Raw genomic sequence first — 17,645 nt, 5'->3', positions numbered from 1 at the left:
GGGCCCTGACTTGAATGCAGGACATTTGAATTGAAAAAGTCTAGCAACCACTGCTCTAAATATTAAACGAATGGGTTTATTGGTCTGTTATTAAAATAGCTAGAATATCAGTCATCGGTCAGAATAGCTAGAATATCAGTCATAAAGCTTAACAGGACGACTCCTTTTTTGGGAAAAAGAAAAAGGGTAGATGACTTCACCCACAGCCTTTAGGGATAGCATTACTAAACATTAAATATTGTCCCCAGGGACACAGTGGAAATATGTTAATGGCAGTGCTCCTTGAAACACTAACATACACTTTTAAAGTTTAATGATGTAAATTTAAACCATGAGTAACCACTGATTTAGAACATGTGTGTTACTGAGAAAGGTGACCCGCTAGTGTGGTCTTTGACTTGATCCTGTCAGCCAGGAATACTGCATGGGCAACAGAATTCAATACTGTATAGAGGGGCATAATTGCCCCCCTTATAGGGAAGATCAAGAAACAAGGACCAATTCTAACAAAATGGAAATAGCAATAAATAAATAAACATACAGAAGGAAAAGTTCTATGGAGAATGGGAAACTGGATGCAAATAAATGTTAATAAAATGGCAGTTCCCATACATTGTTATACATTTTGAGTGTAGACTTGAAACAAAGCTCCTGCTACTGCATAACAACAATTCTAGAGATGCAAGTTGGACCTGATTCACATTGTCCTTTGCTGCGCCCGTACTCTTCTGAAGAATGTACAGTTACCTACAAGCAGAACGGAACAGCACTCTATAGGGGCAAATAATCCAACACAAACATAAAAACTCACCAAGGCAGAAGCTAAGTAGCACATTTCTGGCCAATGCATGGGTTTGTAAAGCATACAATAAGCAGAATATTAGAAGACTGAATACAGCAATAATAATAAAAAGACTTCCCTTACCCTGAGACATTGAGCTTCAGATCTGGCACACAGATGTTATCTTCCCCACAGTCCAGCTGGATCTGAGCCTGACACAGGGAGAACAACAGAAATGTAACAACTATGTCCACCACAGACCAAGCCAAGAGGTCACTGTGCGTATATATACTGTATATATTTATTTATTACATACAGCTGAGCCCTATCCACCCAAAATCCCTTGGCTAAATTTAAATATATTTTAGTATGTGGAAATTTAGACAAAGCATGTGAATGAATCTGATGTGCTGAATTACATGTTTATGTTGGGAGAAGTCACACAATCTCACAGCTGAGAGCCTGATGTTCCAATGGCTCATAGTCAGGCTGGATACCCTGTTATACAAGGAAACAAATGCTAGACTGTGCTAATCAAGGCACGTTTCCCGGCACACTTCCTGTTATCAACAGACCTGGCACTTGAACACAAAGCGACTGCTATTAACCAGTCTTGTCCATGCCAAAAACACCATAATCTGTACTTATCAAACATCATTTCCAGGCGGGAGGTGAGCACATTCCTTTGCTTAGAACATAAGCTTATTTCAGTGAGACAACTTCTACCAACTCACCTTCTGCTCAATATAGTTCTTGGTCTTGTAATTGAAGATGGGCATGAGACCATGGGCATCAGCTGGTGCCAGTGGGTCCAGAGAAAAATTTAGACCAATGTAAATTGGAGAGAGCTTGTCCCGGAACTCTGACTCCTCCTGTGAATGGAGAAACATTATTATGTTTATTTTAAGGTGGTTTATAGGAGTTTTTAAGTCAGTTTGCAAACCTCACAAATTCGTGACAAAGCATAGAATAGACCAATATTACACAAGTTCATGCCTATTTAAACAATTAAAAAGGATAAAAATTATGGAAGTTATATAACAATGGTTTAAGTGATACCAGCTAGCAGTTAGTGCACTGCCATGCCCCCATATGTGGAATTAGTAGGAAGCACACAGACTTTATTATATAAAAATATACAAAAGATATTGCCCCATTATCATAGTTATAGCCATGTTCTCCCTCCCTATGTTGGATTCCTTTACGGGCTCAAACAGACGAGTGATCAACCCTTCCCTCCTGTGTTTCATTTGAAAGTGCTCAGTCGGAGGGGAGCACAGGAAGGAACAAACAAAGCATTTCAAAATGGTCCTGTACTGAAACAGGCACATGTAAGTACCGAACACAGGTGGAACGCAACATTCTGCGTTCCACCTGTATTTGGCACTTCCATGTGCCTGTGTTAAGGTGGCCATACACGGCTAATAAAAGCTGCCGACAGACTCGGCTCTCAGATGGGCTTCCCCGATCCATATCTGCCTGAAAGTTGGCTAGATATCGATCGGCATGGCTAAAAATCCAGTCGGATCATGGACCGCATCTGTTCATTGATGCGGTCCCGTGATCCGACCGCCCGTACTCCTGCATTATGATCCAACTCACAATTGGATCAGTCATATATCGCCCACCTCAAGGCGGGCATATTGGGAAGAGATTCACTCATTTGGCAACATCGCCAAACGAGTGGATCTCTCTGTGTATGGCCACCTTTAGTATGGGTCCCTTAAAATGAATTAGATCTGTTCCTTCCTGCGCTCCCCTGTGGCTGAGCACTTCAAAATGCGCAGGTTTGATCGCATGTCTGTAAATAGCCTGTTTACTGTGGTTAAGCTTTTAGGCTGAATTCAACGAAGCTTTTAAAATTGTCGTATTAACCGGAGAATTTCAAACACCCTGGGTGGCAAATGGAATGGAAACACCAGGCACCCATATTAGTAGCAATTGCACAAAATAAAGTCCAGAGACTCTGCAGTTCACTCCCTTTGCCGGTATTAAAATCTGTTCTCCTTTAGATAAATCGCAATATAGTCTTTCGTTTGTAGGAAGAAAACCAGCGCTATAAGAGTTACACCTCTGTGCAATTACTAGAGGGTCTGTTATTTTTCTACCACCAGAGGGTTTAGTTGCCCTTTAACTGTTTGTGTTTTTTTAGAAATATATGTGACCACCTCCTATGTGTAAGTAATGGATACTCACAAACGTTTAATTGCATCGCCCATATTATTAGCCTGCTAACACAAATCAGATGCCTACGGAAATCACAATTACAAATACTGCACAGGGCTAGATTAATGACCAGAATTTGCCCATATGCCATGTAATAAACGGAAGAGTTGGCAGGAACAGGAAAATCTGGCATCTTCCCTTTAGTTTAGTTGTATGTGGTAATATGAATGCTTAGGACTAGGCTGCAAAGTTCCAAGGAATTTTCAGATACCGTAATGCCGTAGGCCAATTCTGGCAAGCCAAAGTGATGCTGGCTCATTCTGCTTTGCTTCAGACACAACAATGAAAATCATTTGCGACTCATATTAAAATGTTCCAGGTGGTCTTTTAGGGCCTAAATCTAAATAAGCAGCAGCCTATCAGCACATACATCATGTAGTCTATGAGGCAAATATATAATTTCCTGTGTTATAAAGGAGGTCTCACTGCATGCAAGACTCAACGGCACATGGAGCTCCAGTAATTACCCTGAGGTAGATCTTCATGGCACGACATTCCTCTTTGCTTCCATTCAGTAAATGAATAGTTTGGGTCAGTTGGGGCTGGCGGGATTTCAGGAACAGCGCTCGCTTCACCGCTCCCTTCTGCTTCATCTGGTCCAGCTGTAGCTCAACTTTAATCCCTGAGACACAAGCAGGCATGCAACACATGGCATCACGCAGCTGCATGTACCCCCTGACCCAAGTGAAATATTTAGTCCTCAAACCCAGAAATCTTCTCTCACTTTTATACAACATAGTAACACCAAAAAATGAAAGTAATGAAAATATATAAAATGTAGTGTTACCCTGCACTGGTAAAACTGGTGTGTTTGCTTCAGAAACACTACTATAGTTCATATAAACAAGTTGCTGAGTAGCAATGGCGGAAATCGAAAAAAGGCTATATGGCACAGGATGAATAGTGGATAACGGATAACATTATGTTCTACAGAGCTTATCTGCTGTGTAACTTGAGCCTTTTCTCCTTTGAATGGCTGCCCCCATTGCTACACTGCAACTTATTTTTATAAACAATAGTAGAGTTTCTGAAGCAAACTCACCATTTTTACCAGTGCAGGGCAACGCTGCATTATATTTGTATTACTTTAAAACAATTAAAATTTTGATGTTACTGCTCCTTTAAGAAGGATGATTAAATTACTATAATAAGCTGCAGACTGTCGGCAGCTTTTGTTTTGTCGGCCCGTGTATGGGGGTCTTTAGATGTCGCTCATGATTTAAGACCTTTTTACAAGCAAACATCAATACATATATTAAATATATTTTTGTATGTTTTGTGTTTTTTGTTTTCGTTTTACACGGGCATTTTATACAGGATCTTAAAAACAAGTCTAAACCAGTCATTTCCAAACCATGGTGCTGCCCAATACAGGACACCCAAAGCAGTAGAAAAAGGAATCCATCCACAAGACCAGTTAAAGTGAAATTCAATGATTTACAATCATTATCCTCCCTGGTACTCGAGGATAGTTACTGTTATGAACAAGTTGTCATAACCTTGTAATGACCTAGAAGGGACCAAAACAATTCACATCTATTAGGTACATTCCACCCTAATTCTTGATATTTCCCTGTTACCAACCATACGGTAAGCTCTTAATCATGCCCCTAGTCTTTCACATCACTATTAGTTCACAAATATGAATAGTTTGAAACAAAGCTAAGAGAAATATTCCCCTTATAATAGTAGTCAGTAGCACATAAGGAATAAAAAACTTACCAATAGAGTTAGGCACGTGCTTCCCTGAAGCATTCAAGCAGAAACTAAGGTTTATGCTGAAAATATAAAGAAATCCTGATATGAATATACAGTAGAACCCAGAAGAATCCATGACTCAGGTATGAATGTAGCAGCAGGAGACATCTCTAGCTAAAAACAAGATTTATCTATAGATTCTTTGTTCTACAGAATGGTTTTATCTACGTGACCATAACTTGGATAAAATAAAGTTTTGGAGGCATCATAAATTGACCATGACAACATATTGTTACCAGAAAATGCTCTGCTTCAGATCAATAAAATGACAGCGAATGATTCCAGAATTTGTTGTCACTACAGAAGCCCTGAGAACTCTAAACCTTAAATTTCTACTAGCAGTTATCCTATAGAAGCACTTCAGGTTTAAGTTGCCATTCCAACTGAAAACAAAATGTATTTACTTTAAATAAGCTTCTATTCAGAGTTGGAGTTGTGGGTTAAGTCACCATGTCCAGTTATACAGAAAGAGACTCAACCAAAACCAAGCTAAAACAGACTCCAGCAGCAAAAGGTTAAACAGCTGTTTCCAGACTTTACAATTGCTCATTCACTAGGTTTTAAAGGTCATTTCATGGTTGGCTAGCAACAACAAAACATCTGTATTCTAAAAATATCGACTGTAAGAACATAATCAAATTACTTCACTGAGAGGTTCTCACATTCTGGCATTTATCAGTGTCCCGTGACTTATCAGATGATCTATGAACAAAGAAAAGCCTAAAGCTGGCCATACACGGAGAGATCCGCTCGTTTGGCGATCTCTCCCCGATATGCCCACCTTGAGGCAATATCGGGCTGATCCGATCGTGGGCCCTAACGAATGGGAACGGGCGGTCGGATTGCGGGACCGCATCAACAAACAGATGCGGCCGCAATCCGACGGGATTTTTAGTCCCATCCGATAGAGATCTGCCCGACTTTCGGGGATGCCCATCGGGGGGCCCCATACACGGGCCAATAAGCTGCTGGCTGAGTCTGTGGGCAGCTTTTATCGGCCCGTGTATGGCCACCTTTAGACCAGAGCTGAGTCTGTATTGAGTTTTTATTTCAGCTTGTTTTGTGGTTCTCTAAATAATAACAAAAACCCACAATTAGAGATTGTACAGATCTATTGACTCACCAGGATACTGCACTGGCATTTCCTTCAATTGTACAGGTCTTCTCCTCTGGGTTAAACATGTTAGGGGAGATGGAGAGAGAGGCACTGGCATGAATAATTGGACGCCCCCTGCAGAGAACAAAAACTATAAGTATTGACGCGAACTCCCTCTAAGATAGAGAAATAATGCTGTAAAAGGATGACACATCTGCAGTGCATGCCCATTCAAGGGTCACCCTTCAGATAATTCACAGATGCGACAAGGTTCCTTCGAAGAGACAAGGAGATGTGATCATACTCTCAGAATGGATTAATGGTTGCATTACATGCATGCATTTATCCTTCACCGTATACAGGCCATCTTATCAGTTTGGAAAAATGGTATCTGAGTAACCGAGTGCTGCATGTCATTTTCATTTTATGGTTTTGCTCTCTAGATATTTGAGGTCAGAGTCAAAAATCTTTCTACAATTTCAATAGCATTCATTGCTTTTTATAGTGATGCAGACAAATGGCAGAAGACATCTGAGAAAGCAAGCAATAACTAGGATAAAATGGAGCGTACCTGTAAACCAAAGTCTTATCCACACCAAATGCACCTACAATCAGATCTGAAGAAGAGAAAAACATTTATTTTCCAACACGCAAGTATAAACACTGTACATAGGAAAAGATTGATGAATAAGTTGGGGTGAGAGGATTGCTCTACATTTGGGGATAAAATCTCTAACGAAAACATAACAATACCAATGGCCATTTCAGTTTGTGGAGATTAATCAACATCCTCAACAGAAATCCCTCCAATGAGATTTCAAGGACTGAAATGCATCCCTACATGAGTCAGAATTCTCTCAGTGTGGCCCTGTCTAGCTAACACAGTTTATAAGTTGGTTACATCAGTTCTGGATTTTTTTCCTGTGGCTGGCAGGCAAGACCCAACCATATCATAAGAAAGTACTGTGGCAATGCCAATGCTCAACTGAAGTGAAGTAAAAAACTGGTCAAGAGCTGATGCTGTTCATTGACTAGAAATATCACATTTCCAAACCAGTGCAAACAGCGATGATAACTTTGTAAAAGTAATGTAAATCACATTTTCACAATCCCTGGCAACTTTACAAAGCATTACATTACATTAGATAATGCTTTCAGGTATATCCATCATTTTGAGTAAATATCTTATTAACAGACCTAAAATAGTTGAACTGATCTGGATGCTCTACCTGGATAGCCATTTCCATCAAGATCTTGCCCTCCCCTGGTGGACAAACCAAAGAATGAAGGCTGTTGAGAGGAGCCCCATTGTCCTTGCAGCACCTGTGATGGCTTGGAATCAACACCACCTGGCTGGCCATTAAAAATGAAAACTTCTCCCCTTTGGGCTTCTCCTCCAAAAGGAGCACCAATGGCAATATCTGTAAGAAAAAAAAAAAAAAGAAAATGAGTAAGCATTTCCAAACATGGTTTAGCTAAAGCAAATTGAATCACAACAGTCAAGTGAACGCAGATAAGAATTGAAGAAATTAAAAGAAAGTGATTAGTCTTTAACAAAAAATTCAGTCCCCCAGTTCAGTTCATCTTACCATTAAACCCATCCTGATCCAAATCTCCTAGGGATGCAATGGAACTACCAAAGCGGCCATATTCTTCCATTCCAGTAAGGATTACTTGGGGTGTGCCTTTCATAAGGTCCCCCTGCAGGTAAATATAAACACGTCCAACTTCCTGCACCCTGCCATCATGGGTCCTATCCATAAAGAGTGGTGCTCCGATTAACAGGTCATCTAGTCTGAAAAGGAAAAACGATTGCATAAATTATGAAAGTGCTATTTTTGCATTAAAGTTGTTCACCATTCAATTAACTTTTAGTATAATGTATAAAGTCAGTCCAGACAAGCAATTTGTGGATTCTGGCAAATACCAGATGGGTTGCTGTAAAATGCCATAGAAAGTCACTCTTTACTGGGCTGGTGGGACACTGTTTGGGCCTCTCTGTACTTGGCCAGGATCTATTTTGAGTCCCAGTCCAGGCCTGCATAAAGTCTGAGATAATTTGCAACGTGTCTTCATTGTTGTGGTTATTTTTGCTGCTTACTAGGGTCCAACTGAGACTGGAATATGATTAGGAGGGGGTCTGATTAAAAAGTGTTAAAAAGGAACAACGACAATAAAAGTGAAGCCCTAAAGAGCAAGCTGGCTTTCCAGGTGCAATAGAAAAGAAAAGCAAATGGCCATTGTCCAAGCATTTCACCAACTGACATTCAGGCTGAGCCCCACTGCCTCTATTCAGACCAAAGCACAGTTTAGGAACTAATTGATTCAGAAAATAACTCAAATACTATAATAAATGCAAACATTCCGCAAGTTTGGTGCATCTGATGCATCAACATGAACCTGAAGGATACATTGCAAATTGTCTTAGAATACCAATTTCTACATTATCCTGTTATTCTAAAGGACATATACACCACATTACTTAACTCTTGATTTAGGGGAATGAATAAGAACCTTACATCTAAATATATTTTGCCTTAAGGACCATTAAACAGAAATCTGGCATGCAACATTCATGATGCTTTCAGTAGCCACTAATAATTTGTCTTTGTATCACTGCACTGGCTGTAACACTCAACTGTTGTACTTCTGTTGATTATGTATAGCAGTTATTTTAGGATTAGGTAGTGAATGCAAAAAGGTAAACAGTTTAGCTGGTGATCGTTGTAACTACACAGGAAAACAAAGTAATAAACCATTACATATTTTTAACATCCAGGGGAGCTTGGCGAATGTGGATCACTCAGCACCACATGTTTATAATACAAAATAAGGCCTATTGCCGGTTGCCCCTATATACATATTAAACATAAAATCCATGGAAAGAATGAAGTTTCTACAAGTAAACAAGCAGCTCACGCCATCCTACTTCCAACGAGACCAGAGAAAGGGAAGATTTCTAGATGTACCGAGGCAAAACACACAAATGTACCTGTGCCTCACCAACTGGCCAGACTTACCCATCACTATTGAGGTCAGTAGCCGACACAGAATATCCAAAATAGGAGGCCATCTGCAAACAGAACATACAGAGTCAGAATGCACCTCTATCATGGGTATGGAAATCAGAGGCAAACAGCAGAATACCTGCTAATCAGTGCTTTATTGTGCGTCCACACAACATGTTTCGGGCAGCAAAAGGCCCTTTTTCAAAAAAAAAGGGCCTTGACTTGAAAAAGGGCCTTTTGCTGCCCGAAACATGTTGTGTGGACGCACAATAAAGCACTGATTAGCAGGTATTCTGCTGTTTGCCTCTGATTTCCATACCCATGATTGAAGTACTTTTGTGGTGACTTGACGGAACACCAGAGGGAATCAAGGCTTGCAAATAATGCTTGGCGTTCTGTGTGTTACCCTGAGAATGCACCTCTGTTGTACACACTATTTTTTGCATATACAAGGAATAGGGACAGTGTATTCACAGAACCAAGGATTTGGTCTAGTCTTTAGGTAAAGCCATCCATTTCAGGAAATCAAAATTTCACTTAGATTATTCTAAGTGGGGGAGACAGTCAAAGGATAATGAAAGTCAAATTTACAGAGAACCAATTTGTTTTGTGACCTCCAGTTACTCTAATCTGCACATCTGCTGTTTTTTTATTTTTTTACCAGTAATCCTTTGTGCTGCCCTCAAGCACATGCAGGGTGGTAGTTGGAAGAAATTTACCATACTGTTCATGAGCTGGGCCCAAGGCGGCAAAAAGTATTGCTGGGAGATTAGAAAATGGCACTAAAAAAAAAAAAAAAAGTACACAGAGCTGGTGCACTTTTTAGATAAGGGAGTGCTGGCCCAGAGTCCTTGGATTATAATTAGAGTGACTGAGGATGCTTAATATACTGGCAGTTAATTTGGCTTTTTGTACTTTAATACTAAAGGGCTGATAAGTTACTGGAGCTAGAGCAAACGTTCCACATTGTATTACACTCGTATGAAAAAGTTTGGTAACTCCTCTTAATTCTTTGGAGTTTTGTTTACCATTGGCGGAGTAGAAACTTCCTTAATATATAACATGCCTTATGAAAACTGTAGCATTTCAACAGTGACGTTTATTGGATTAACAGAAAATATGCATCATAACAAAATTAGACAGGTGCATAAATTTGGGCACCCAACAGAGATATTGCATCAATACTTAGTTGATCCTCCTTTTGCAAATGTAAGCCTCTAGACCAGGGGTGCCCAAAAGGTAGATTGGGATCTACCAGTAGACCTTTAGCTGGTGATCAGTAGATCTCAAGACACGGTCAACAAATAACTTGTCTAAATCACCCACCTGTTTTATGACTTTAATTCAGATATTTATTATGTGAAATTTACATATGAAATAGTTGTTTATTAAATACAGCAATATACATTTTCCCATAAATTAGTATTTAAGTAATATTTGCCATGGAAAAGAATGCTAACAATCCATTTATGGATGTAGATCATAATGGGACAACATCACTAAAAGTAGACCTCTCCTTATTAAAGTATGGGCACTCCTGCTCTAGACGCCAACTATAGGCTTTTGATGGCGGTATTTTTGACCATTCGTCCATACAAAATCTCTTCAGTTCAGTCAAATTTGATGGCTGCCAAGCATGGACAGCCTGCTTCAAATCATCCCATAGATTTTCGATCAAGTCAGTGGACTGTGACGGCCATTTCAGAATATTGTACTTCTCCCTCTGCATAAATGCCTTTGTAGATTTTGAAGTGTGTTTAGGGTCATTGTCTTGTTGGAATATCCAACCTCTGCGTAACTTCAACTTTGTGACTGATGCTTGAACAATATCCTGAACAATTTAATGATATTGGGTGAGTTCATCCGACTCTTGACCTTAAAAAGGGCCCTAGTCCCTGAACTAGCCACACAGCCCCACAGCATGATGGAACCTCCACCAAATTTGACAGTAGGTAGCAGGCATTTTTCTTTGAATGCGGTGTTCTTCTTCTGCCATGCAAAGTGCTTTTTCTTTATGACCAAATAACATAATTTTTGTCTCATCAGTCATCAGTTTTGTTCCATAATGATTGTGGCTTGTCTAAATGAGCTAACAACAAGCGACTGTTTGTGACGTTGAGTGCAGAAAGGGCTTCTTTCTCATCACCCTGCCATACAGATGTTCTTTGTGCAAATTGCATTGACTTGTAGAACAATGTACAGATACACCATGTGCAGCAAGATGTTCTTACAGGTCTTGGAAGGTGATCTTTGGATTGTCTGTAACCATTCTCACAATCCTCTGCATATGCCGCTCCTGCATTTTTCATTGCCTGTCAGACCTGTTTTTTTACAGCAACTGTGCCTGTGGCCTTCCACTTCCTGATTGAGTACCTTACGGTTGAACCCGACAGATAGCTTTTTGTTGCCTTGCCCTAAACCATGACTGAACAATCTTTGTTTTCAGATCTTTTGAGAGTTACTTTGAGGATCCCATGCTGTCACTCTTCAGCGGAGAGTCAAACAGAAGCACAACTTGCAATTGGCCACCTTAAATACCTTTTCTCATGATTCAACAAACCTGCCTATGAAGTTCAAGGCTTAACGAGCTGATCCAACGAATTTGGTGTTGCCAGTAATCAGTATTGAGCAGTTACATGCATTCAAATTAGCAAAATTACAAGGGTACTCAACATCTTTTTTTGTTGAAAGTGGAGTAAAGTATTATGCAGGCTGAGAGGGGTTTCCAAACTTTTTCATATGACTGTATATAACCCTTAAATTATTAAGTACAGTGTAGGATAAAGTGTGTGTGTGTTTGGGGGGGGGTGCCCTTGTTGTATCAACTATTTTAGGGATTCAGGATATAGACCGAGACAATTAAAAATTGCAAAATGTTCAACTCACACGGTCAGATAAAATGTCAACAGAATATGTGCAAGTGTCCATTTATTGGAAGCAAATGCTATACCTACTACAAACAGAGCATTCTAAAGTGTAAACATATGTTATGTAGCACACACATTTTGATTTGTTCTGTGTATTTGTTTAGAGGTTGGGGGTGAGATGTAAACCAGCTGTCAGGAAATGATCAATGACGCTAATCATTAAAAGAGACATAAAACATCCAACCTACCTGTTCACCTGAAAAGTTATACAAAGATCTCAAGTCTGTTCCATTCAGTATAGTCACCTAGGGAGCAGAGAGAGACTGTTGGAGGAACTGACAACACCAGTGATATACTGAGCTAGTTTTATGTGCTTGTTTGAAATCATACAGGAGCAAATAAACATGCAAAAGGACCAAGAAGAATAATTTCTATAAAGGAGCTCCATCTCAGATTCAGGGATGGGTAAAGCTGGCCATAGATGCAAAGATATAATCATATGAATCAAGTTTTGTACAATTTTTGGACCATGTGTGGATCATCCCGACTTTTTTTCGTACCATGGTTATTGGTCGTTTAGTCGATCGTACAGGTTAAAAGATTTCGGTCAGCTAACGATATTTTCTCTGCATGTATTGCCTAGCTGACAATATCAATGGGTGACTGCTATTTGGCGGACATAACTTTCGTACTATTGCTGTCATAAGCAGAACATTGTCTGATTTGCTCTTTTACTCCTTTATTTAATCTGAATGGTTAGTGGCAGGTCAGAAGATTGGGATGTCCGATCGTTCATCAGATACAAGGGTAAAATCTGCACGTCTATCACCATCTTCAGAAATACAACTAGATAATAGGGGTGGGATTAAAGGGGTGGGATTAAGAGACTCGGTGCGAGATTGAATTAGGATGGTGGCACATGTGAAGATTAGGGGGAGATTAGTCGCCCAGATACAAATCTATTCTTTGGGCTACTAATCTCCCTGAAATGCCTTCCCAGCAGCGATTCAAATTCTTGCTGGCAGGAAGGCATTTGGGAAGATTATTCGCTAACCTTCCCGGAATCTTCACGTGTGCCACCACCCTTAAAAATACAAGTCAACCAGGATTAGCGAATAAAATATGGAAGGTCTAGGGCAGTTGAGTGTTTATAGAGACAAGTGGGGTCGTAGACCAAGTTTTGTAACAAAAGTTAGTAGGCCTCAAGTTTTGACAAGAATTGATAAGACTGGATGTTCAGCCATTAAGAACATAGGGAGAATAAGTGGTACAGCTTCTCAGATATAGTATGTAATAAGAAAAAGCCGTAGAGAATGTATGAAACATGTAAAGTGAACAAGTTGCTCTTCATATCAAAGAATAGTTTGTCATAGAAATGAACAAATATCTAGAAGAAGATATCGAGTTGCCTCATATTTAATAGTAAATGTGCTTACATAGCCATAAGTTAGGTTTCCCTTGGGAACACCCGCAATGAAATCTAGAAGGAAAAAAGAGACACGAGGTTATCACCCTACACATATAAAATACAGATATACACATAGAAAATATAGTATGCATGAAAGGACACTCAAGACAACATCTAAGTATTATGAATGATTCTGTATTTTGCAGAATGGATTTTAGAATAGGTACAGATGGAGCTATTAATTGACCGTTATATCCAATAACTCTTATAGGGGGTTATTCCATTCCTAGTAGATGAATTAGAGCTCACTCAAATAACTGATTCCCGTACCAACAAAATCTAACAAAATAACTGCCTTTTGCGCAAATCCTGCATGTAGAGAGACAGGATTTCTGGTGATTTTAATAGATCTTCTAGGCCAGGGGTCAGCAACCTTTACAAAAGAGCCATTTTGCCCCCTATTTCATTAAAGAAAAGTAGTCTAGAGCCGCAAAACACAATACCTTATAAACTTTTAAAAGTTTTAACCTTTTTTTCATTTTAACTGTTACAACAACAGAATACAACAAACAGAAGTGCAGTGTGCATGTGTAGGCCTACTTTGAAATAAATTAAACACTCAATAGCCCTATTAAATGCTAGTTTTCTCATCTGTTTAATATGACTTCTGTTTCTGAAGCTCCATGCTGATCTTCCTTCTCTTGTCTTTAGTGTGTGACCACGTTAAGGACCATGATGAATCATCCTGCTGAGGCTCGGTCTTGCCGGTCACTCCTGGGACATCTATACAGCCCTCGCACCTGCTGGCGGTTTCCTGAGTGAGTGACCGCGGTAAGCCAACCGTTAGCTGACCACGGTCGCACACTCAAGAAGCCGCCAGCAAGTGCAAGGGCTGTATAGATGACATGACAGGCAAAGCCGCAAGACTGAGCCACAGCAAGCAGGATGAAGAGGTGCATGAGACTCCGGAGCCACGGGTTGCTTACCCCTGTTCTAGGCAAAAAGACCCCCCCATAATGTATATTGGATCTAACTGTCAATGAATATCTGACTCCATCCAACTCCAGCATGAAGAGAGAATGAAGAGGAACAAATGCTGAGAGAGGAATAGTGGAGATGAACTTGATTATGTCAGAATCAATACAGACTTACAGACTTGTATTTAGAACGTTTCTTATATAGCTTATATTTCATTTTCGCGATAGTTTCCTTTTAATTACGAGGAAAAAAAAAAAACTCACCTTCAGTGTCATCTCCACTGAATTCACCAACTGCTACCGAATAACCTGAAGAATAACAAAGACAGTTTTTCACTACTTAAGCCAAAGGTAAAACATATATATGTGTATGTGCTTCTGGAGGGGGCAGAACTGGCAACTTTTTATAGAACTTAATAAACTATAAAAGGAGTCAACCTTCCTTCCCACCAACATATACTGCCATCACATGCTGCCTTACCAAAGTAACTGTCATCATATGATGAAGCAGCCTGCCGTGTCTTCATTTGTTTCTTGTACTCCAGCACAAAATATTCTGGATAATAAGCCTCCTGGATCTCATCCTGTGTTGCAGTGATCACCTGACCTGCAAATAATAATCTTTTATATTTCCCATAACACTACAGAACAATTTACCATCAAAAAAGCAATCCGAACTTGTGTTTCTCCCAATGCTAGGGAAGATGCAGAAATGCAGCTGCATGTTATAAGTTCACCAATCGATGAAATTGCCAGGTCTGTGTATATTTCTTACCTTGCCAGAAGTAGCTGCCTGGTCCTCCCAGTAAAACTCTTCCACTCTGCAGGGAATTAAATTCATAATGAAAGGTCAAAAGGATTGTTTCACGGCACTCCCATCCTTCAGCAAAAATTATGACTTTGAAACTATGGTAGGGCATACATACCCTTTAAAGGAGAAGTAAAACCTAAAAGGCAGTATGGCTAAAAATGCCATATTTTATATACTGAACTTATTGCACCAGCCTAAAGTTGCAGCTTGTCAATAGCAGCAATGATCCAGGACTTCAAACTTGTCACAGGGAGTCACCATCTTGGAAAGTGGCTGTGACTCTCTGAGCAGCTGTTGAAAAGCTAAGCTTAGGGGTTGTCGCAAAATATCAAGCAGAAAATGAGGTTGGCTTGTAATATAAGCTGATGTTACAGGGCTGATTATTAAATTCTGGTACTATTTGCAATGGTTTCTCTGCTGCCATGTAGTAATTATCTGTATTAATTACTAATCAGCCTTATATTGTGACATTTATATTCTATGTTGTACTGTATATTCAAGCTCAGTAAGTGACAGCAGCACAGAGCATGTGCAGTGAATCAGAGGAAAAGAAGATATTTGGAGGTGCAGATCTTTACTGCTAAAGTGCTGTGGTTGTCTTTGGCAGGTTCAGAAGCCCAAAACATAATTTACAACATTTCTAGCTACTTCTTTAGTTCAGCTTTACTTCTCTTTTAACGAGTTGCCCAAATATGATGGAATGAATATGTGAGGTTCCAAACAAAGATGTGCTGCTGCACTGACTGCGGCTTTAGCATTTGCAAACCATGAGCTGAAGGCGGGTAACCATATTGCATGGCAGCCCCAGTACTTTTTGTACTTTTACCTTTGTAAACTCAGCACTGAAACCTCCTTGGCAGTACCCTTGTCCGGCAGTATCACTGAAATCTAAAAATACAAGATTTTATAAACTGCTAATTAGATTACATCCATTTAAAGACATGTACCGTTCATAGGTTTAGGGTCATTGCATGCTGACCCCACCCCCCACATACCTGTGCGGCAGGGAGAATACTCTATAAATGTGGTGAAGTTATTGACAGATAAATAACAGGTGCCCACAGCGTCACTGTGCTTTTCTTCTTTTTTGGTTCTCCAGCTGTATTGTGGAGCACAAGCCTAAATAAAAAAAAACACAAGATTAGAGGTGAACATGTGTAAAAGTGCAAAACTACAACTGCAGCAATTTAAGACCTATTTTACATGCACAGGAAGATGTATAGTAATGTTCCAGATACTTTTTCTGTTTCAGCAGTGACTGCTTTGCACAAAACAAACAACATACATCCTGATTAAGGGCAGAACTAGATGGGCGATTTACATGCGTTCCAATGCAAGGGGACGAAAAACTGGCGTCAGGTCAGATGCGGCAAAAATAAGGTAAGTTATAGAAATGTCGGGTGTTGCGGCATCGTGCATCCCACACGACTGTCGGATGCAGACAATGTATGTTGTGAGTCGGATGCACGCTGTGGCAAAACCCGACATTTCTATAACTTACCTTATTTTCGGTGCATCCGACTTGACGCCAGCATTTCGTCACCTCGCATCGGAACGCATGTAAATCACCCATGTAGTTCTGCTCTAGTACTACAACGAGGTATATGCAGCACATTTTCGAATGGTGGTGAAAACAATCTTGCCTCAGTAGAGGCTGTGTGTTTTTGATATTTAAGGCAATGCACACACTCATACAAAGTAGCGTGCCTTTATCTAGTGTGCTTGAACTTAGGAGTTTTTCTTACCAGTATTGTTTTCCCATGTGCCCGGACAGTGGCGCCAAACCATTGCCCAGACTTGGATTCCATGTGTTCGGGTTGGGTAGAATTGCCCAGTACTCTCTTCCGGTCACCTGTGTAGAATAAAGCCATTGAATTAACAAACAACTGGGGTAAATATGAGCAAGATTATAAATGCAAACTGTTACACCTGGAAATCATACCAATTTCATTATGTAATCAGTGTACAGAAGCATCACAGGGCTCCATTGCAATAGGCGATTTCAGAAGCTTTGAAAGGTAAAACAAAAAGGATCTGAAAATGAGATCTTTAACTTGCTATTCTCAGCGCTGTGAGATATTAAAGGTCACCATACATAGGCCAAACCATATGGTACCATGACCCATTGGCTGAATGGACTGAAGACCTATGAGGTGCAATGTAGGACCACCTTTGTTGGGCCAGTCTCTGCAATGATCAGAATAGTCTGACCTCTTCACATCCTTTTGGCCCACTAAGATTTTATGTTGCAATGGTCCCCTGATTGGCCATACATGCCCAGATTGTCAGGTTGTACAGTTGAAATTGGCCAAAGTGCCAGAACAAGTCTGACCTTGAAAAATATTTTATTTTTTGATATTGTGGAGTCCTTATCCAGATATTTACTCATGGGGACAGACGTTTGCTTTTTATCAAACAAAGAAGTAGTTGAAACATAACTAGAGACAGACAAAAAGTTCCTAAGACTTATGGTCTGTTGTAATATGTATCCTGGGGAAACAGATGTAACAACAAGGTATATTTATTTTTAAAAGGATGGCTGGCTTGGGAACCTACATTTGGATGGAATCTCATTCTAACAGGCCATATATTAATTAATAATTAGACGATTGCAGACTGAAGGCCAGTAATTCTATTTGGAACAGTAACACCAAAAAAATGAAAGTGCTTTATAGGAATGACAATATCAATGTATCGTTGCCCTGCACTGGTA

The 17,645-nt window shown here is 39.9% G+C and overlaps 1 protein-coding gene and 1 long non-coding RNA gene across 3 annotated transcripts in view; one reads left to right on the top strand and one right to left on the bottom strand.

The window, feature by feature from the left end:
* itga5.S (integrin subunit alpha 5 S homeolog) overlaps window positions 1-17,645 on the bottom strand; it is a 132,191-nt gene that overhangs the window by 9,591 nt on the left and 104,955 nt on the right. For both annotated transcript variants that reach the window (XM_041584461.1, XM_018250123.2), the window contains exons 3-19: window positions 16,678-16,784; window positions 15,928-16,051; window positions 15,759-15,820; window positions 14,897-14,942; window positions 14,603-14,728; window positions 14,386-14,430; window positions 13,173-13,216; window positions 11,985-12,041; window positions 8,882-8,934; window positions 7,451-7,656; window positions 7,091-7,282; window positions 6,433-6,478; window positions 5,889-5,996; window positions 4,730-4,785; window positions 3,475-3,629; window positions 1,516-1,653; window positions 926-993 (exon numbers count right to left, since the gene is read on the bottom strand). In XM_041584461.1, coding sequence (XP_041440395.1) covers window positions 926-993; window positions 1,516-1,653; window positions 3,475-3,629; window positions 4,730-4,785; window positions 5,889-5,996; window positions 6,433-6,478; window positions 7,091-7,282; window positions 7,451-7,656; window positions 8,882-8,934; window positions 11,985-12,041; window positions 13,173-13,216; window positions 14,386-14,430; window positions 14,603-14,728; window positions 14,897-14,942; window positions 15,759-15,820; window positions 15,928-16,051; window positions 16,678-16,784 — 1,633 coding nt within the window. The remainder of the gene's footprint in view (window positions 1-925; window positions 994-1,515; window positions 1,654-3,474; window positions 3,630-4,729; window positions 4,786-5,888; window positions 5,997-6,432; window positions 6,479-7,090; window positions 7,283-7,450; window positions 7,657-8,881; window positions 8,935-11,984; window positions 12,042-13,172; window positions 13,217-14,385; window positions 14,431-14,602; window positions 14,729-14,896; window positions 14,943-15,758; window positions 15,821-15,927; window positions 16,052-16,677; window positions 16,785-17,645) is intronic.
* Window positions 1-17,645, top strand: part of LOC121400691 — a 140,382-nt gene that overhangs the window by 80,263 nt on the left and 42,474 nt on the right. The gene's annotated exons all lie outside the window — the stretch shown is intronic.

Source organism: Xenopus laevis, chromosome 2S, assembly GCF_017654675.1.
Source record: "Xenopus laevis strain J_2021 chromosome 2S, Xenopus_laevis_v10.1, whole genome shotgun sequence".
NCBI classification, from domain to species: domain Eukaryota; kingdom Metazoa; phylum Chordata; class Amphibia; order Anura; family Pipidae; genus Xenopus; species Xenopus laevis.
The sequence above is the reverse complement of the archived record's forward strand: the minus strand, read 5'-3'. Positions and strand labels throughout refer to the sequence as shown.